This window comes from Toxoplasma gondii, chromosome IX (assembly GCF_000006565.2).
Source record: "Toxoplasma gondii ME49 chromosome IX, whole genome shotgun sequence".
Classification (NCBI taxonomy): domain Eukaryota; phylum Apicomplexa; class Conoidasida; order Eucoccidiorida; family Sarcocystidae; genus Toxoplasma; species Toxoplasma gondii.
In genome coordinates this window covers 3,001,382-3,021,900 of record NC_031477.1, presented here as the reverse complement: position 1 = coordinate 3,021,900, position 20,519 = coordinate 3,001,382, and the positions used below count along the sequence as shown (strand labels likewise).

General features: G+C 54.9%; 2 protein-coding genes across 2 annotated transcripts; both read right to left on the bottom strand.

The window, feature by feature from the left end:
* Positions 1 to 245: 245 nt before the first annotated feature.
* TGME49_289130 (hypothetical protein) lies at positions 246 to 1,891 on the bottom strand (the record flags this gene model as incomplete). Its single annotated transcript, XM_002368307.2, has 1 exon — positions 246 to 1,891. The coding sequence occupies one exon, from the start codon at positions 1,889 to 1,891 to the stop codon at positions 248 to 250; it is 1,644 nt and encodes a 547-aa protein (XP_002368348.2). The 3' UTR covers positions 246 to 247.
* Positions 1,892 to 4,099: 2,208 nt separating this feature from the next.
* Positions 4,100 to 20,342, bottom strand: TGME49_289120 (hypothetical protein). The gene is made up of 10 exons (XM_018782064.1): positions 18,111 to 20,342; positions 16,183 to 17,376; positions 14,159 to 15,805; positions 12,978 to 13,473; positions 12,056 to 12,162; positions 11,286 to 11,423; positions 9,772 to 9,915; positions 8,838 to 8,933; positions 8,159 to 8,266; positions 4,100 to 7,429 (listed from the first exon to the last, which is right to left on the bottom strand). Exons 1-10 carry the CDS (start codon positions 19,782 to 19,784, stop codon positions 4,922 to 4,924), a joined length of 8,112 nt encoding a protein of 2,703 aa, XP_018636388.1. The 5' UTR covers positions 19,785 to 20,342; the 3' UTR covers positions 4,100 to 4,921.
* Between the last annotated feature and the right edge of the window lie 177 nt (positions 20,343 to 20,519).

Sequence of the window (20,519 nt, the reverse complement as noted above, 5' to 3'; positions counted from 1 at the left end):
AGAGGAAGACCGAAGCACAGTCGTGTTTACCGACAAGAGGACTGCCTTTCAACTCCTTCTGCCTTCTGTGCCGAGGTTCTCCTTGGTTCGCAGTGTCTGGTGGTTTGGCATTGCCATCACCTGAAAAAACGCGTAGTCCCCGCCACGAGCTGCGTCGAGAGCTCTTCTGCGCGTCCTCGCGGTCCTCTCGTTCGCGTTCCAAGAAGAGCGCCGTCGCTAAGTCGCCTCCGCCTTCTCTCTCGCGTGATCAGAACAACGGAACCAAGAGGGATGCGGCACCCAGCAAGATGCCGAAGCGTGTGACGTCGACCGGGCAAGCGAGTCGCGCGTCCGCCGTCCTGAGTTCTGCGCCCTTGAGAAGCAACTGTGCGTCTGCACTCAAAGGCGTTGAAGGCGTAGAAGTGGTAGTCTCGTTCGCCTCTGTGTTGTCGGCTGTCCCCTCAACTGTCTCCTCGGGTGTTCCGTTCGCCTCTTCCTCCGCTGCCTTCTCTGCCGCTCTCCGTCTCGCCTCCTCCTCCGCCTTCCGCCGGCAGTCCTTGCACTCGCAGGGCGGACCGAGCTCGCCGTCCTTTCTCTTCGTTTTCGCCTCGTCCGCGCAGTCTGAGCATTCACAGGGTTCCAAGGTAACTGCCTCCTCCTTCACGTTCAGAACTTTGAGTGGAAGCAGCGGCACAGTCTGCGTCTGCACAGGCTGTGCGAGAAGCGCTTGGAGCGTCTCGAGGCCTTTCCTGGCCCTTTCGTCTTCTTGAAACTTCAGCAAACGTTCCGCGCGTCTCGTCTCCTCAACGCTCACGAGCTTCGGCAGCGGACCTGCGTGAACGAAATGGTCCTCCGGGAGAGAACTCCCTCTCTTTCGCTCTGGGCTCGGAAAGCTGAGGCCTTTCTCGAGTGCCACACTCGCGATGTTTGCTCCGGGGAGAAGCGACGGATAGAACGGTCTGCGCGACGTCACCACCGGCGGCGTTCGGCCTTTATTCGAGGCAGTTGCTTCCAGGAACTCCAAGTCTGCCGTGGAGAGCGCCGACGAGGCATGCGGAAGCGAGGGATGAGGTCCAGACGAAGCTGCCGGAGACGGCGAGATTGCCGCGTCGGGAGTGGAGGAGCCTCTGAGCAATTCTGGTGTCTCTGGGCGTAGGGCAGAGACGCCCTCGGCTTCAGCAGAGACGCCGGCGGCCGAGGCCTGGATTTGTGTGGTTTCGGACTGGTCTTCGCGCCTGGACTTTCCAGCGGTGGCGGAAGACTGAACCTCTGCGGTGGCTGAGGGGGGAAGAATGGCTGAGGGGGGAAGAACAGCAGACGAAGTTTGGGGGAGGAAATAATCGGGGGAACTTGCCCTAACTCCCGCCGAGGACGACGTTGCTGCGTCGAAGACCGGGGGTGGCGGCGGAGAGACAGGCTGAGAGGGGCCGGCTGCAGGTGAATGCTGGAGAGCGGGAAGAGCCGACTGGGGAGAAACAGAGGATTTGAGCGAAGCGTCCAGAAGAGAGACCCGCGAATCCCCGGCTGCTGAGACTTGCTCCGCTGCAAATTCCACCTGACCGTCCGGTTTCTTGTCCCGGCTGTTGCCTCGGAGGAATCGCTCCGAGACGGCAGCCTGAGCGCCGCTGGGGAAGCAGAAGGCAGCGAAAAGAACCACAGCGGAACCTAGGAGGAGAAAGGCAGGAAATGCCTTCGTTCTGACCATCCCGCGGTACGTGTTAGCCGCGAGAAAAGCCGAACCGCGTGGTTTCTCTACGCAGGCCGCTGCGCAAAATCGTGCAGGTCGTGGAGCATTGCCCGATACACAAAGCGTGAGATCCATCGTGCTGGCGCAGCGGGCGTTGCTCCCTGGCTGCTCGCGTTTTCTGGGTTTCCCGGCGTGGAAGCACTGCGAAACGGGCGGACTGTCCATAGCTGTCAGCGTTGTTGTGTCGGTTTGGCAAAAAACGGCGTTGTTCACTGGAGGAAAAGTGACTCGAGCCTGGGGAACGACGGAACTCGCGGAAAGACTGTAAGCCGCGGCGGCCACACGCACTGGCGGAGACAGCGAGACACGGAACTATAGACTACGGGTTTGTTCTTCGACGCGACGGCAATCCAGGCAACGTTTTACACTTGTGCAACTCAAAGGAATAGCAAGAGTTGCTTTTTGGACGCTTTCAGAAGGGCAATGGACCTCAACGCCAAGGATCTTTAAGGCTTGCCAGACAACACCCTTCACTGTGGCTCGGTCTTTCTGCGATTCGGGCGCCACCAACCTCCAAGAGAGGAAAATATGAACAGCCTTTGGCGGCTCGGAGTCACCGGTTTCCTGTTTGTCCAGAAAAGCAGCGAAATTCCTGTCAAACTCGGGGTGTGTATGACTTCTGTGGATAGATGCTGCGCGAACAGAAAGGAAATTGTACCCTCGCTGCCGGGAAGCGGACGAACGTGTCTTGCCGCCGCACCAAGGATGGCAGCAAGGCGGATTGAGGCAGCACTGGGCCTAAAACGTAGCAAGGTCGGGGGGCTCATAGCTATCCTGAGTCTGCGGGTATCAAGAACTGCCCCTCATAGTTCGGCCGACCATTCTTCACCTCCGTACTGGCAACCCGTTCCCTCTATCCATCAAAAATTAGGGGCGCTGCAGCCCAGAGCCGAGCCGACATCGAGTTCTCGTTTCTAGTTTACCTTCGCACTTCACCCGACTTTTTTCTCACTGGTACTGTGCCGATCTACCGCAGAAGGAAGACAGACACGCCACAAACATGTTCGCTCTCTTCTTTTGGCGGCTGCAGCTGCTGTGAAGTGGCTGCTGATCTGCTGTTACACCAAAGGCTGTGAGAAATTCCTTTTGCATGTGAACGACAACAGACGCTGGATCCCGTGCAGCGCACTCGGATTTTTAAAACGGAGTGCACTGTTGAGACAGGTTCCCCTCTATACAGAGTTTTTCGAAATGATGCCTCACATTCTTTCTTTTTACGCGGGGGTGGGGGCAGGTTTTGGCCCAAAACAGTAAAGGCACATCGAATTGTAGCGCCAGAGCTACCTGGATCCTTACATGAAAGTCACGCTTCGGTGAAATCATGCTCTCCCAAGCTGATCCATATGTGTTAGCCTTGCACAGCTACGTACCATTCCATACATTAGGGAAAGATTGTTCGAGATGGAACACACCATCACGTTGAGTGCATTAAGTGTATCAATATCCAGCGGTCGAAAACCGAACGTTCGTATAGAAGCTGTGTAAACACGATGATATCCGCATTTGTAGCCTCCTTCCGCTCGCAGTGTCTGAGTGTCCCGTTGAGCGTTCGACTTCTCAGATATTCTAACGAGTGCAGTCCGTCTCTTCCAGTGACTCGAACGACTCACAGGCGAATCGCAGATTGCGATATTCCATGGGGTTCTGCCAAGAAGCACGCGTCTATGTTGTGACTGAAACGCATCCAGCAAACAATAGCAATCATGAGGAAAAAGGGTCAGACATTAGCGTGATGAAGCCGCGTAGAGGGAGATTACGAGTGAAAAACAAATGTTCCAAACGGCACCTCACGTTTGTTACTTCAGAGCCTAAAGACGATAAGGACAGTGTAGAACTCCGCTCCCACATTTTGCGTCCAGTTTCCTCGAGAATGGCATGCGTCTTTCGTTGTTCTACTCTGTCGCTTCGCTGCACATGTGTGTGCCAATCTTTCGATAACGCTGGATCACTTCACTAAAGCGGGGGGAAGAAGCGACACAAAAGGGGACGGTTTTCTCAGTTGAGGCTACCAGAAAAGAGTCTCCTCAGTCCCTCGTCAGTCCGCACACACACACACATTCATTTGCTGAGACAAGACAAATTCTCGTGTCCAAAGAGTAGTACAAGAAAATTAAGCTCTGCTGGATCTGCATAAAAAAAACTGCACCTATTCGGCTCCTCCGTTCCTCGCTCAGTCTCTCTCAAGTGTCTCGTGCTTTCCGGCTGCATCGTTCGGTCTAGGGTGCGTCACACTCTGTCGCTCTGGATTCCTCGAAGAACCAATCCAATGCGGGAACATGCAACAAAACAGTGAGTGTTGTGGTTGGCTGGTGGAACAGATCCGATGCGCAAGGCAGAATTTGTCAGTTGTGTATTTCATGGCGATTTCTGTTTGCTAGGTCGCTGTCCGGCGTGGTTGACGAAGACGGAAGCGGGCGAAAAGGCGACTTCAACAAGACGCGAACCAGATGGAAAAAGTAAACTTCATTATTTTCTGCACGCAATGTATCGAGGCAAGCGTGGGTCCTTGCCCGTTGGCAAATTCGAGCGTTTGTGTCTGAGGTCAGCAAGGCGTCTCTTGTCCACGTTATATTGCTTCGCGTTTTTGCCTTGCTCTAACCCAATGCCCACCCTACTCTACTGTTCCACTTCCAGATCGAGGCAGTAACGCTCACACAGCAAAGAGCTAAAGGGAGTTGAAGGCCAGAATTTGCGGAAAACGTTGTTACCACAACGATACTTTTTAAATCCCCGGTCCCCTTCCCCGTGTGTTCGTTTCGTCACAAAGATGAGTTTCTTCTCCTTTCTCGTCTGCCTCTTCTTTTCACCGCTTCCGACTGCTCATGCTCTGCTTCTGACCTCTCGCCCTTGCCCACCTTTTCCACGGTGGATTTCCCTCGGGACAGCAAAGTGTTCAACAAATTTACCAATTTTTCTTCCTCAGCTGTTCGATCAGTCCACCCTCGCGGTACTCGTTTTCTCTGTCCCGCTGCACATTTCTCTCTCTTCAATCTTGCCTCTCTCGTCGTCGTTTCTCCCCGCATGCTTCGCACCTGCGGTCCCCCCCCCCCACGATCTCTCCTTCCCCCTATCATCGGCGTTCCGTCTTCTCCCTTGTCAAGTTCTTTCTTCAAGCCTCGCTTTCCTGCTTGCTCTCCTCCCTACTCCCGTTCTCCTCTCGGTTTCCGCTTCACTTTTTCTCTTCTCGTCCGTCGCCTACGCCTGTGGCTGCCACTGAGCGTACTGCCGCTGGTAGGCGAAGAACGCCTCACACTGAGTTCGGTAGTTTCTCCACTCCGCTAACTGCTGCGGAGTTAGTTGTCTCTCATCGACGCCTTGAATCATTGCGAGGTAGTCTTCGTAACTCATCATTTCTTGATTTCCGCCTTGCTGTGTGTCTCCTCCGTTTGCTTTGCTTTGAGTCTGTTGTCTTCCCGCTTCGACTTCCTTTCGCTTTAGCGTTTCTTCCTCAGCTTTTTCACCTCCCTCAGGCACTCCAACAGCGACCTCAGCATCCACGGCCTCTCGCACTCTCGCACCCACAGAGACATCTTCAGCTTCCGGAGCCTCTCTCGCGCCTCCTCCAGCTTCTGAGCATGGCAACGAATCCAAGTCCCGCATTCCCTTGGCCAGCTCCTCGCCACTGCCGGCTAGGGGTTCCTGGAAAGAACTGCGAGCTTCGCTGAGAGACGCCGCAGTCTCAGGATTCCCTGTCGCTGTCTGGAAAAGCTGACTCTGAGCCTTGGCGTGCGACGAGACAGCTGTTTCGCCGACGCATGCAGCTTCTCTCTGTTGCTCTCCAATCGCGGGGGACGTATCAAACAGGGAACCCACTCCCCCGTCGCCTCCATTGTCTCTCGGCTTGTGGGTGTCTCCATCTTGAGACCCGCTGAACAGGTCTCTTCGTACAGCGCATACGTCGTTTACTCCTTTTTCTCTTTCCTGTTGAGACGTTTGACCGCGACGATCTTGGCAGACATACACCTCTCCGGGGCGAGCCGGTTCTTCTCCCCTCCGTTCTGCCTTTCCATCGCTGTCGAATCCGGCCGCTTCTCCTCCACATGCTTCGTGGCTTCGAGCAATGTTGGCATCGGTGTTCCCCCCACCACGCGCTCCTCTTCTTCTCTCTCCTCCTACCGGCAGAGACAGTTCTTCGCCGTCCGTCTCTGAGACTCTCGCTTCTGTCGGTTCATCCGTTGGAAGCAACCGTCCGACTCCCTGTTTTGTTTCGCGCTCGTCTCTTCTGTCAAGAGACGCGTTTCTCTGCCCACCCTGGTGCGGTTCCGAGTCGCTGTATCGGCCGTCTCCGTCGCCTGTCACCCCCGCCCAGAGGATGCGCGAGAGTCGGCTGCGGAAGCCCAGTCTCGGTTCCTGTTGTTCCGTTGACGTTCCATTTAGAATTCCTTTCGCGTCTTCCGCCACGCTCCGGGCGCCCTCGTTTTGTCCCTGGAATCGTTCTGCGCCATGCCCCGCTCTTTGCTCCCTCTTTGTTCTCTCGTCTTCGAGAGAAACGGCTCTTCCCCCCTCTCTAGCAGACTCGAGACGGCCATGTTCTTCACGGACCTGTGAGAAACCTTCTCCTCCTGGACTCGGTGCAGTTCTCACATCCTCGCTTCCTTCGTCTCCCGTTTCACTCTGGCTCTCGAACACCCGCTTGCTCCCTTCTCTCGTCGTTCCTTCCCGCTCTGTCGCCCGTTCTGTCTCCTGCCTCCTCGCGTCTCCGCCACCGAAGAGCGCGGAGGACTTCGGGATGTTGCCACTCCCCTCTGCGGCCTGCATGTCTCCTCCGTGTGGGTTGAGGAAAGCCGCTTGAGACGTCTGAGGGCCGAACGCAGGCGCGGCCGCGGCACCCCCAGGCTGCGCGCGAAGGACATGGCCGACGAGAGCCAGTGAACTCTCCACTCCGAGAGCCGTAGCCTCTGCAGTTCCTGGAACCCCCGAGGCGGGCGAGGCTGTAAACGCCGAGTGGGGAAAGGCAGAGGAAGAAGGCGAGGAAGGAGAGGAAGAAGGAAGGGACGCACTGGGGATCTGCGTCGGAGTTTCTCGAGTTGTCTCGTCTTGAGGAGACGCCTCTGAGAAGGCCCCGCGGTGAGCCGAGGGAGGAAAGGAAGGCGACGTCGCTCCCGAATGGCAAGACAGCCGTGAGAAAGACGTCTCGGGATCCTCTCGAATGTCTTCTCTGCGTTCGAGTTCGCGTCGGCCACCTGAAAAGCTCTGCTCCGCCGAACCAGAAATGCCTTCAGAGCTGAGCGCAGCGTCTTGCCAAGGTCGATCGCTCTCCCAGTGCAAGCACGAGGCTTGTTCGGGCGCTCTCCGGGGATCTGCGGAAGAGGGGAAGAACTCCAGTGAAAAGGAAGACGCAAAGGCCGATGGCGATCCCGAAACGAAGCGCGACGATGGCTCTGGACGACCTTCGCTTCGCGCTCCCGCTCTCTCGAGACTCGCCTCGCTCGACGAGACATCCACGCCCGACGCCGTGCATACGGGGGCTTGCGGACGCTCGCGAAGCGCCGGCGCGCAAGTCGAAGAGGGCAGGAGTGATTGGAAGCCTCGCAGGCTTTCACAGTTCTGGACACTCTGGAGAGAAGGCAGCTCGTCCGCCTGTTTCTCATACAGGGCTCGAAACTCGCGGGTGTACCGACACGGCAAGTCACTCAGGCTGCAGACGAACTGCAGACACTCCGGGACCCGGTGGACGAGGAGGTCCAGGAGAGCGAGCAACTCCTAAGCAGGGTGATTCGACAGCGACAGAGAAGGAAAGTCAAGTGAGAGGAAGGAAAACAGGGAATCGCTACACAGACCACAACGACAGGCAAACGCTTGGACTGCTTTTCCACCGCTTCGGCGCCGTCTATTGTTGTAAGGAAACTCGGGTGTCGCAACGTGCGGTGACGCCCCGCTTCTCACTTTTTTGACGCGTATTTTCGCTGGGTGGAAAGCATGTGACAGCAAACCGAGAAACAGGAAACAAGGCCTTTCTTCCCCTGCTCTCTACTCACAGTGTGCTCGACGCGACAGTTTTTTCATTCCTTCCTTGTCACACTCTCTTTCTTGGCTTCTCTGTTCCGATACGCCGCCATTCGGTTCTTCCTTCTCACTGTCGAGAGACCATCCTTTGCAGACATGGGAGAACAACGTTCTTCCTTTCTTCACCCTTCGAAATTGACCCACAACCCCAAATCTCTTTATTTATTACAAAAAAAAGCGAAGATGGAGCGCAAGTTGCGCGTTCGAAGATTCTCTTGATGCCTCTGTGGCGCCTTAGCCCCGTTCCACGACACGATGGCTTCTGCTTCCTTGGCAAATTGTGCCCCCTACCGTCTCTGCTTCCTTTGAGTTCTCCGACCTCTTCCTCGCCGTTGTCTCCGATTGTTTTTCTCTGTCCAGCTTCTTCTACGTTTTTCTCGGATTTCTCTACGCTTGCTTTGACTTCTCTGTCCCTCTCTGGCCTACAGTGTGTTTCTCTTGCAAACTCAAAAGCTCCTCTCGACAAGTCGCCAGCGCCGCAGTACTCTTCACTCTCTCCGCCGTCTCTGCACTTGAGTCTTCTCCACAGACGCCCTGAAGCAGAAGGAAAAAGTAAAAGAAACACACAACTCACATGCGTCGAATTCGGTCGTCACAGACACGAGTCTCTACCCAGTCTGCTCTTTTCTACGCTGACGGACCAGTCGCGTGCTGTTGCTAACTTTTTGCGCAAGCATACACACACATACATAGATATAAGACACGCAGTTGTCGACATATATATATATATATATATATATATACGCGTATATGCGTACTTGTGAAGCGATAAAGAAGATGAATGCGTGCATGTATACCCGCGAATTTCTACCTAGGATAACATATATATATATATACATATATATACACATACAAATGCATTTAGAATACACCCATATGCTTCTGTGCACCTATACACACACATATATATATATATATATGTATCAACAAAAATATATGCAGAATAGCTCTACAAATGTATCTCTCTCTCTATAGTTCTATCTCGGATGATCCCCTGAGTGATGAGATTTGTATGATAACTTGACGGGTGGATGTGGTGCATGCATGCGTGTTTTTTCTGGGTGAAATTCCTCGATTATCGATTGTTGTTCTCCTCGCATCTGACCCTGTCTGGCGTTTCGTGAAGTCTGTCTTCGCGGTAGACCGCTGCTTTCTGGCTCTCCAGCTCAGCCCTCAGCGACTGGATTTCTTCCTCGCGAGTCTGCGGGGAAACAGAAAATCACTCCTGCTCTGACCTTCTGTTGCCTCTTACACTCCTCGAGTTCCCTCACTGGGGAAAGCACAGAGCAACAACAGACACCTACACACTCGCTCGAACCTCCCAGAGGGACGACACCCTCGTGAATCCGCAAAGGAGAGAAGAAAAGAAAAAAGAGTCGACCTCCTTTTCCTCGAAGGAACGCACGAGGGATCTCCTTGAAAACGCAGCAAGACCAGTTCACAACGTCCTCGAAGAAGAAGCCAAAGCCGAATTCACCTTGTCGGGCGAAACCTGCCTCTCGAGGTCTCTCTTTCGAAATGGCTTCGAAAAAAAATCAACGACTTTGAGAGATGTCGACGGCGACTGCTGCCCTACTCTCCGGTAAACAATGTAATCCAGAGACTCAACGACTGATTACCTGCAGCTACAGACAAATAGCACCTTGCTGTTCTCCAGCGTTTCCAGCGAATCTTTCCATTCTTGTCTCCCCTGGAAAAGAGAATGCCCCGCTGCTGAAAAAACGACTGACGACTTTCCCACGAAGATGGACGAAGGCAGAGGTCCCAGAGAGACTCAAAGTCTTCTTGAACTGAGGAGTGTCCAACGCGCCGTCTCTCCACCCCAGCAGGAGACGAGGCGGCAAAAAGATTGACGCCTCGAACAAACCGTCTGACGCAAGATCTTTCTCGGGCGTTGGTGCCTCTCCCCCCTTTTGGCACGACGGAGAAGCAGGCGTCTGAGAAACGAATAAAGCTGCAGAAGGATGTTCTTCCCAGTGCATATGCAGAAGGGTACTTCGAGTGTAGTACGGATCGCAATTCAACAGTCAAGAGCTCACCTGAAGCTCTTCTTCGAGTTGCGAAAATCCCACAACAACTGCTTCCAGTTGTCGCTGCTGGTCTTCGAGCTGAGCAGCTGCCAGGCGCCTCTCGCCCGCGAGTCGTTCTGCTAGAAGACTCTTCTCCTTCAGAAGACGTTCCAGCTGACGCGCATCGAAGACGCAAGCACGTAAACGGAATCAAGGCGAACGGAGAGAGGGAGAAATTGAGAACGCCAGCGATGAAAAAGAAGTGGAAATGCATGCAAGCCATCGACACTGGACACGGGTGCGCAGAACACTCCGCATTCTTGTCTTGTGTAAGTGGAAGAGAATTCAACATAAGCAAGACAATTTCCCAGATGCCCCTGGATTTACTTTTCTCACTTGGATACACCCAGCGAAATATCAACCTGGCCCTAGCGAAGATCGAACTTAAAGACATTCGTAGAGTAGCAAATTGTCAAAACTGTTTTCTCCTGTTCAAATTCGTGGAAGCGTGGAGCTGCTCTGTTCACACTTGGTGTGAATCAACCGATTCAACGCCCGCGTAAAGGTCGTTTTTCAAAAGCGAGGGGGAGACGCAGAGAGAGAAGGGCAACGGAGAGACGGAGAGCAGGGGAGGAAAGAGGTGAATCAGAAAAAGGGGAAGAGAGAAGAAGAAAAAAGGGGAAGCGAGTGCTCAGGAAGAGAAAGAGGGAGGGAAAGACAGGGGGAGAGCAAGGGGGAGAGGGCGGAACAGGAGGCCAGGAAAGAGCGAGAACAGGGAGAAGAAGGAGAGACACGAGAGGCGAACGAAGGAGAAGGAAAGAAGAGCGAGATTAACGACTCGACACCGAAAGACAGAGCAGAAACTCAAAGAGAGAAAACATGCGACGGAGGAAGGTACCGAAGAAGTTCGGGAGAAAAGGTAGAGTCAAAAATCAGGTGTGAAGACAAAGTGTTTCCTTTCCGCAGATGGACGTTTTACTTGAAGACACGAATTGCTGTTCAGATCCACTGCTCTCTGCTGCTTCTCACCGCCGAGCAAAAAAGAAGGCCGGAAGTCAACATGAAAAGCAGCGCATTTCGAGACAAATGTGAAGGGCATCATTTGCCTCGCATCAGCAGCTTCGTTCCCGTGTATATTCGCAAGCATGGAAACGACAACCGACAGGCATGCAGAACGACTTGTGGCCAGGAGCAGACGCACGAATGGAAGTGCATGCACAAGAGGACCTGAATCTGAATTACACTCTTCTTGAGACAGGCACTTCGACACAAGTAAAAACACAAACACAGACACAGCTACGCGCCTACGGTCCACAGATACAAACAGATACACATACGCATATATATATATATATATATGCATATATGTATGTATGTATGTATGTATGTATGTATGTATGTATGTATGTAGACATGTAGATATGTATGTATGTAGATATGTATGTATGCAGGTGTGTGCAGAACACGTTTACATTGCCCGCTTTGTCGTTCCCATTTCATGTGACATCTCCTCTGGAAAAGCGTTTTTGCGTTGCTGCGTTTACCTCTGCGCGGAGAAGAGAGGTCTCTCGCTGTAGCTGAGCAACGAGCGCCTCTCGCCTGGGATCCAACGCGTCTTGAAGCTTCGCTGTGCGAAGCGCGAGTCTGGCGTTCTCTCTTCTCAGCTCCGCAATCGATTCTTCCTGAAGAACGCCCGAAAGGAGGGAACTTCCGGATCGAAAGGGAAGTCACGGAGACAAGGAGAAGCGAAGGTGCACCCAGAAGAGGAGGCAACAGGAGAGACAAGAGAGGAAGAGAGCGAGCAACACCCTCAGGCGATACGTAGACCCAGGAAGGCCGAGAAAGTGGGCAGCTGCGGAGCCATCTGAGACGGCAGGAGAGACAGGAGGAGCGCAAGCGCATTGCAGAACGGTGCTGCGCCTTCGCAAGAAAGGTTGCTCGAGAGCTTCTTCAGGACAAGCAAAAAGCCTCATCCCTCGAGGTCGAACTTGAGAGAAAAGCACGAAACGAACGGCGCCGAGAGAGGCGATGTAGGCGCACTGGAGCAAGAGAAAAAAGACAAGCAAGTAACGATGGAGACCCTCAGGGGTGGCCGTCTCTGGAGTCTGCACGGAGACTCGAAAGCAGAAGACGAAGAAGCAGCAGACGAAGAAGACCAAGAAGAAGAACGAGACGAGCAACGAGAAGAACAGGAATACCAGGAACCGAAAGAGAAGAGGAATTGGAGGAGAAGTCACAGCGAGACGCCGCTGCGAGAAAAAGAGGCACCTGCCATGAAGAGGAAGTAGACAATCTCTAGAGCTCCGACCCATACCTGGAAGAGAAGAAATTCCTCGAACTCTTCACGCGTCACATCGTCGAGATCTTGGCTTTCTTCTTTGAGAGAAACACGGCCTGCCCGCGACCTCTCAAGACGTTTTCCTGCAACGAAAAAGTGGAACCGCCGGACGACGAGAATTCTTGCTCTCTCTTTTTCAGGTTTTTTACCGTAGGCCCGGAGGGCCTCTAGGCGGCCGTCCGAAGCCAGTGTCGCCCATGAAAAAGAGAAGATCTTCTTCTCAGCGACTGGCGCTGCCTTTATCTGTTTTCCTCCCAAAATCATGCAGCAGGGACCGAGAGCACCTTCCACTCAGCAGAGGCGATTTTTTCTTGTTCACTCGTGTCTTCTTCAGCGAATCTCACAAAGAAACGAGACCTCAAACGAAACTGATAATGCGCCAAAGAAGGCAAGTCTGCGCGAATGGGATGCAGACGTATCTACATCGAATATGAGCAGGCATGTAAAATGTCGCGAAGAACAAGCATTCATCTGAACTACATGCATCTTCCACATGCCTGAAATATACAGATTCGCCACAGAGGCACACAAGATCTGCCCCGACGTCTCTGCGCCTTCAGGTAGTCGACCAAGACTCCACATAAACATACACACCTACATGTACAACGTATTGATGGCCAAGAACAAACACGCACACATATATGGATATAAGTATATATGGATATAAGTATATATATATATATATATCGTTGATTCGCAGACTTCAGTCTTACGAGATGCAGGCGACCAAGTTCATTATAACTGTGGAGCGCAACCGCGCGACTAGACCGCTTCAGATTGGTAACAGCCGTGGACTGCACAGCCTTGCGGCAAAGAGTGCATGGCACATCGGTTATGTTCCAGCTGCCATACACGGACTGACTGATGCTACGCGTCTGTTTATCTCTTTTCTCCGAACCTGAGACAGCGAGCAGCATGCGTAGGCCCCTGGCCTCGGCGCCCACTGCTGAGCATCTCAGAACAGCCGTTTCTCTCGGGAGAAGGAAGAAGGCGAAGAAGGAGGGGAGACAGGGCCGGAGCGCGAGATAGGCGGCAGGCGGCAAGATGACACCTCGGTCCCCGACTCTGTCGATTCGCTCTGCCTGTCCGCTTGCGAGCCATGACGGTGCGCAGAAAGAAGGCTCTGCATAGGTGCCTCTTTCCTTCTCAGCTTCTCTACAGTCGGCTTCGAGAGACGCCTCCAGCGTCGCCAGCGTCTGAGAATAGAGAGCAGCTGGAACTCTTGCTGCTAAGAAGACCTCTTCTGCACCTGCGCCTGCAGCCGGCGAAGACGCGGCGGACGCGCCAGAGGCGCCACTTTCGGAGGAGCAAAACGAACGTCGGGTTGGAATTCGGGATGCCAGAGAGGGAAAGAAGGAAGAGGCGACTGGCAACGGAGCAGAAAACCGGAAGACCTGTGCAGAGAAAAGAAGAGATAGAGACAGACGGCTGCGTCTGCGAGTGAGGGAAAGAGACACGGAACGAAAGAAGCACCTGGACTGTTCTGGGTGTCTCGAAAGAATGCGAAAAATCGAGAGGCAAAAAACGAAGGTCTCTGCTTCGCTAAACATACAAACGAGCAGTGGAAAGAGGAAAGCAACGACCTTGCAAACTCTGACTTGCCCGACAAACTTCGGACACGCGGCGACAATCGCGTGTACATACACCCTGCAATTCACATGCTCGGGTGGCACAATCGCTCGTCGTAGAGTTTTTGGCCTCTATATCTGCAGAGACTGTTCGTCGGTTTGCTTCTCGCCTTCTGTGTTTCTAGTCGTGGAGCTCTCTCGCGAAATTTGCCAAAGTTTATCAATCAGTTGATTTCCATGCCTCCTTTGAGTGTTTCTCTTCTCTCTTTCCTCTCGCAGGTTTTCCGTTCCGTTCCACCTATCTCTGACTTCCTTGTTTTGTATCGACCCTCGTTGCTTTTTCCTACGTAGTGTTCAGGATTCTGCGATTTCAGTCCTGTTCTCGGTCGATTTCGACAACCTGCTCTGTCTGTCTTGTCTCGCTTCCCGGTCTTTCCTGTATCACCCATCTGCCCCTCTTGTCTCCTCTTTCCTCGCTTCCTTTGCGCTCTGTTCTCTTTCCTTCCCTTACTGGGTCGACCTGGAGTTTCTGCACTTTCGCGGCGACTTGCTCGACGCCCAGAACTTCAACAAGAAGCTTCTTCGCTTCCTCTGCTCTATGTGCAAGGCCCTTTCTCGCGCCGTCTGCTTTCTCGTATACTCGCGCCTCCCCTCTGCCGGACACCCCCTCTGTTCCATCCTCTTCCTCTCCTTGTCTCTTGCCAGCTACTCGTTCTGCTTCTGCCTCTTTGCTTCCCTCGTCCCGCGCCTCGCCCGACTGTGCATGCACGCATGCGCCGGTGTCTCTCCAGTCTGCGAAGAACGCATGCAGCTGTGGATGGAGCTGCAGCATCCGCCTGACCGGACAAGAGTTCTCCCTCTTCAGCTTCTCCCCACCTTCCGACCTTCCCTCTTCCGCGCCAAGCGACCGGTCTCGCTCTTCGCGCGGCCTCCGTCTCCAGGCTCTCCAGGAACCGCCACCTCTGCCCCGGCCCCCGGCGCCCTGAGACCCGGCAGAAACGCGCGTCTCTGTCTCCTGTTTGATTTCGAGTTCTGCAAAAAAGTCCAGCGTGAACACAACCCGGTCGAGCACCAGAGCCGCGGCCGCGTCGAGAAGCGTGCGGGGTGTCTCCGTCAGCGTGTGGGGTGTCTCCGTGAGTGTCTCCATCTTCGGGGGCGACGTATCGCTAGACCTCCGGCGGAGGAGAAGCAGCAACAGAGAAGGAAGGGAAAGCGAGGAAGCAAGAAGCCAGGAAAGGGAGAGAGCGACAGCGTCCCCAGATGAAAGAGACAAAGCAGACGACTCTGGACCGTTGGATGTCTGAGCCGTCTCGGGAGTTTTCAAGAAGGTGAACCGAGACGACGACAGGCGGTCAGAGTGAAGGAGAGCGAGAAGCAGCTCCAGAGTGCGACAGAAGAAGTGGAGCAGAGCGACTGTCTCTTCGTCTCCGCTCGCCACTCCTGCCGGCGGTCGTTTCCCTCCACACGGATGAGAAACTTCTTCTCGGCAGCAGCGCGAGAGAGCAGGAAGAAGCACAGCCGCGATCTGCCAAAGCAGCGGCTTCCGAGTCTCTCCACGTTCGCCCAGAGACGGCAGAGGTCGCGTACATGCAACGAGAGAAAGCCGAGGATTGCCCCCCAGCGCAAATGCGAGAAAACGCATGGCCACACATGCCTGGTGCCACCGCCAAGACGCCCGATAAGCTTCGTCGACGAGGAGGCCCCTAGGCTCTTCCCCCCCCTCCTCTTCCTCCTGGCGTCTAGACACCCGACGCGTCTCGTCGCTAGCTGCGCTGCCCGACACGGCGCCCGCAGCGAGAACTCCCGCCGCCGCCTCCGCGAGTCGCGCGGCTTCGGCTGTACGTACACCTCGCCGGAAGGCCCACTGCAGGAGGGCCGCGAGAACGACGCCTGGGGGCAGAATCTGCAGCGGCGGCGGCTCGTCTCGAGAGTCTCCCTCGGACCTCAGCTCAGGTGAGCATGGACCGGAGGAGTCGTGCAGAGACGGACAGAAGGTCGGAGGCAGTGCAGAAGCAAGATCTGGAGTCCGCAACTCGCTAGAAGGCCCTGGCGTCCCAGGGATGGAGGCGAGTGACGGCATCGCCGCGCTCGAGCCTCCGAAAGCCGCAAGACACCCTTCCAGAATGTGTTCTTGGACTGCGGGAAAGGACGAGACGATCTGCGAAAGGAAGCGAGACAGTGAAACCCGGGTACACAACCGCTTGGGAAGATACATGGTTCCACACAGAACTGTGACAAACGTCCTTTTCCATAGGTCAACTGAATCTCTCTCCCTCTCTCTGTACATATATATATATATATATACACACATAGATGTTTATGTGCATGTATCTATCTTCTACCTATATATATATATATATATATATATATGTACGGAAGTGAAGAGATGCAAATAAAAGTGGGAAATCTATATGGATAAGAACAATTCGAAGCGTTCGTCTGTACATATGTGTACAGAGGAACTGGGAAAGAGACCGACGACCAGTTTACGGGGACTGTGTTCTGTCACTTCCTGCGGCGCACGAGTTCCCTTACCACATCGACGGAGACAGTCAACAGCGCCTGTAAAACGGGAGGCGCACCGCCTTGCAGGGCTGCGTAGGCGAGACAGTAAAAGGGTGGGGGGCCTCCACTCTCCGCTTGCCGCAGCTCTCTGTGTCTGTCGCCGCCCCTAGTTTCACTAGCTGACGCTGCGTCCGGAGGCGAAGAAGGCGTCAGAAGCATTTGCGCAGCGGCGGAGTCTGCCGCAGCTTCTGACGCGCCCTGACGTCCCTGCGGGCGCCGCGGCTCGGCGAGGAGCGCGAGGAGGAGCTGGAAGAGTCGCGTGAAGAGGCGACATAAGTTCGGAACGAGCGCGATGAGCGGAGAGGAAACGTGATCAGCTTGCGAGAAAAAAGACAAAGAATGGCACACTTTCGCCACGTGTTGAGCGATCAAGTCCAGCACCCCACTCCGACGCAGCGCCGCTTGGTTCCCTCGAACCTCAGCTTCCGTCCACCTCGCTTCCTGCCTCCACTTCGGGAGCCTGACTGTATGCACGCGTCGGTGCAGGGGTTGGAGGCTCGCGGCCGCCACGGCTTCTTCGGCAGAAACAGGAAAAGAATCGAGTTTCTTTGGATACGGAAAGAAATTCCCAAAGATTGCAAGAAGCAGAAAAAGTGATTCGTCGAGAGCAGTCGCCACAGCCACGTGAAACTCTCCCGGGCGCGCACCTTCACCTCGTAGGGAGTCGTCGCCCGCCGCACCGGATGTACGTACACCCGATTGGGGGATCCCTGTTGACCCCAAGAGGCCTCCAGAGGCTGCCGCGGGGTGGCTGTTTGAGATGTTCGGGTCTGGGGAAAGCGTGTTCGCCACATGCGTTTCACCCTCTTGGGGATGCGCATCGACGGACGCATTTGTCTGTCTCCCGAGACGCCCAGCGCGCTTTACGTGCTCCTCCTTCGCGCGCAGGAGGAGCTGCAGAAGCAGGACCAGCGGCCTCAGCAAATTCGCCTCGCGCATGTACTTGCAGGCAGGTCCGCAACTCGTCAAGCTGTAGATACACCGCAGAATCGAGCGGACGCGCGGCGCACTCAGCAGCACCTGCATCGTCTCAAGCGGCGGCTGTTGGAGGCTAGTCCGACTGCTCTGCCCGCTGCTGGCGGGGGAAGTCAGGCTGTCTTCACTCACATAAAGGGGTAGACCGAGCTCGGACGACAGAAGAGAAAGCAGCGCCTCAATGGCGCCCTGTGGACAGAAACAAGGGTCCAGGCAGAGGACGCAGCAGAGAAACGCGTGCTTCGCGGGAGCATGCACGCAGAAGCAAGGCGAATACTTTGAGCATCTTTGCATTTGGGAGGCAGCAGACTCGCTAGGCACACACTGGCAGGAGGCGTGCGAACTCGCAGAACCTTCGGGGAAGGAACTGACGCGCAGGCAGAGGCTTCCCTTTGACTGGATGGACAGAAAATAACGACCTCGGCGCTCGCCGATGTTCGATCGTTCAGTATATCCTGGCCCGAGGCGAATACACAGCGATCTGCGTGCAGACACTCTATCTGTCTGGTGTTTGTTGCCTCATATACTTAGAAAGCGGCAGATCGACGCGCACAAGTATCTATACACCTTCAAAGACAAACGATTACCAAGGTTTGGAGAAACACGTAGACGCGGAGCACCAAGGACATATATATATATATATATATATATATATATATATATATAAATATAAGCATCTGCTATTGAATGCATGGGCATGGCCATAGAGAATATGGCAGATAGACATCCGTGTGTCTGTGTCTATTTGACAGACGTATACATGGATATATATATATATATATATATATAGATACAGACTTCTAGATTGATTGACACAGATTGATATACTGGTGGGAATATGCACGTGCGTAGGCATGTGAGGATTCTTCTTTGCTTCCCAGTCTGGGTGAACTGGTGAGCTTTGCATATTGTCGGGCGCGGACCTGGAACGTTGCAATCACTTTCATTTCTTCTCTCCTTCGCGTGACCATCCTGAGAACTTCAAGGGCCTCTTCCCTGACAAACTCGGCTGCGCCGCCTTCCTGCAGCGCCGCGGTGAGGCGCGCGATGCACTCGGGTCTGTTGAGGAGGGCATCTTCCAGCTGTTGGCACACAGTACTCCCCCTTTCTTCGAGGTCGAGAAATTCCCCATCGCGTTGCCGCTGTCCGCCGCGTGCTTTTTCTCTCCCGTCGCGGCGCGGTCTTCCGAGCGGCCGATGTGAAGGCCGTGAGCGCCGGAAGCGATCGGAGGAAAGCCAAGGAGGCATCACGGCGTCGACAGTCTGTTCTTCTCCCAGTGCCTCTTCCCTCTTCTCTGCTTCTCGCCGTCTCCGACGCGCCGCCTCTCTGCCTCGACGCCGCGTGTCGTCCGCGAAGCTGTACAGCTTCTGCAGCACGAGCAAGACGTCGTGCTCGATGTACACCTCAGGTAGCAGCAAGAGCGAGACGACGAGGCTGCCGTTTTCTGTGTGGCGCATCACGCTGTCCATGAGCTGGAAATACACCCCAGGCGAGGCGTCGGATGCCCGCTGCGCTTTCTCCTTGCTCTTCGTTGGGAGTGCTCCTTTGATTTCACTCACAGTCCCGCGGTTCCGTTCCTCCACGTCCTCCTCGCCTTCTGCCGTTTCCTCGTCTGCGTCCGAGTCTCCGTCACTCGACGTCTCGTCGAGGTCAGCCTCATCGCCGCAGCGCCAGTCGACCCCGTCTTTTGGCGAGAAGCATCCTCGCGGCTTCTCAGCCTCGTTTGCACTCATGTCTCCTGTCCCTGGCTGCGGTGTACGTACCACACGCGGGGCGGCCCTGCCTGGACGCCCGGGGGCTCCGGGGCCGGCTCGCCCGAGAGGCGTGGGTGCATGCGCAGCAAAGAGGAGATCGAGGATTTCGAGCGCATCTTGTAGAATGGACGCGACAGCGGCAAGCTGTGCAGAAGAGGCGGACTTGTCTGAATACGCCTTACCGAGATGAAGACAGGCACAGAGGACGCGCAGACCCGAGGGATGCGTCACCAGCGAGGTGCAGAGGCCCCCGAACGCCGCCCTCTCCTCGTCACCTGGGCCAGGGCCCTTCGCTGCGACCTGCGCCTCGCCCCCAGCGCCGCTGCCTGAGGAAGTCGAGGAGGCAGTCTGGGTCGAGAGCTTCTTATGAGACGCCTGCAAGGCCAGCGCCTTCTGTTGGCGACACAGGAGAAGGAGCTGGTGCAGGAGCTGCTGAAATTTCTCAAGAGCATCCACGGGAAGCGGAGACACGAGCGAGGGACCTGCATGCGCAGGCGGTGGGCACCTGGTCTGACTCCAGCCTGAGGACGCGAGAAGCTTGGAAGGGCCTTCGTCGCCCTTCTCAGGCGGAGGCTCTGTTCTCTCCTTCGCCTCCGCACCCTTCCTCTCCGTTTCAAGGGAGACTCTCTGGGATTCTGGAGGAGAGGCAGAACCGGCGCGGCTTCGCGGAGAGTCCGGCAAAGGCGAGAGAGAAGGCAGCGGGCCGGGAAGCTCCTGACCTTCGAAGAGCCGAGAGAGGCTCGCCTTCAGACGCGTCACCAGAGTGTCTGCCTCGAGCGCCGCGTCCAGCAACGAAAGTCGATCCTTCACTTTTCGTTTGAGAAAGGAAGAGATCGACGCCATTTTCCCAAGTCAGGGACGAATCGTTCATTGTCCTGCAAATTCAGAGACGCTCAGACACTCGGCGAGAAGAAGCGCATGGATACCCGGAAGGAAGTACAGACGGGAAGCAAGAGAGAAGAAGGAAGACGGCGGCCGCTCGAATGTCTCGTGCTGCTGTGTGGAGTGAAACCGACACCACAGGAGGAGGATGGGGACGACAGCGAGGCGAAGAACGGCTCGACGAGTACAGAAAAGCATCAAAGGAAGCAGGCAGCCAGAGAGGAGCCAAGAACAAAAGTTTCAGAGCGGCGGAACGGAACGGAGACACGACGGAAGAGAGTGGCGTCACGAGCGAGGAGCGAGAAAGAAACGCGAGACAGAACCTAGGCAAATGACAGGAGAGATCAGCACAAGAAGACGAAAGGAAAAACATCGAAAAGTGTAGGAAAAGCGGAGGACGTGCGAGTCTGGAGGGATAGAAGCCGGGAAGACGCGAAACAGACAAGTCAGCCACAGCGGACCAGGACATGTGCACCGAAAGTGCGAGGAAGTGGAGAAAAGCTGCAAGCACAATAATGGTAGACAGACTGCTTTGAAGAGGAAATGCGGCAAAAGATTCCTGCTAAAAAACAACAACGACGGCGTTGGACCTCGTCCTTTCCCATGTGTGATGTGACCGTGATTGTCGCCGTGTATGTACACCTTGGAGGGCATGCGGTTGCGGAGATTTTCATCGACATGCGAAAAAACTGTTCA

What these genes read in the sequence shown, in the direction of transcription:
- TGME49_289120 (XM_018782064.1), bottom strand. Translation starts at nt 19,784, where the DNA reads ATGGCGTCGATCTCTTCCTTTCTCAAACGAAAAGTGAAGGATCGACTT. An exon ending in TGACTGTCTCCGTCGATGTG is followed by an intron (nt 15,806 to 16,182) that starts GTAAGGGAACTC and finishes TTCCTTTCGCAG; the next exon opens with ATCGTCTCGTCCTTTCCCGC. An exon ending in GTTTGCAAGAGAAACACACT is followed by an intron (nt 7,430 to 8,158) that starts GTAGGCCAGAGA and finishes CACCCTGCTTAG; the next exon opens with GAGTTGCTCGCTCTCCTGGA.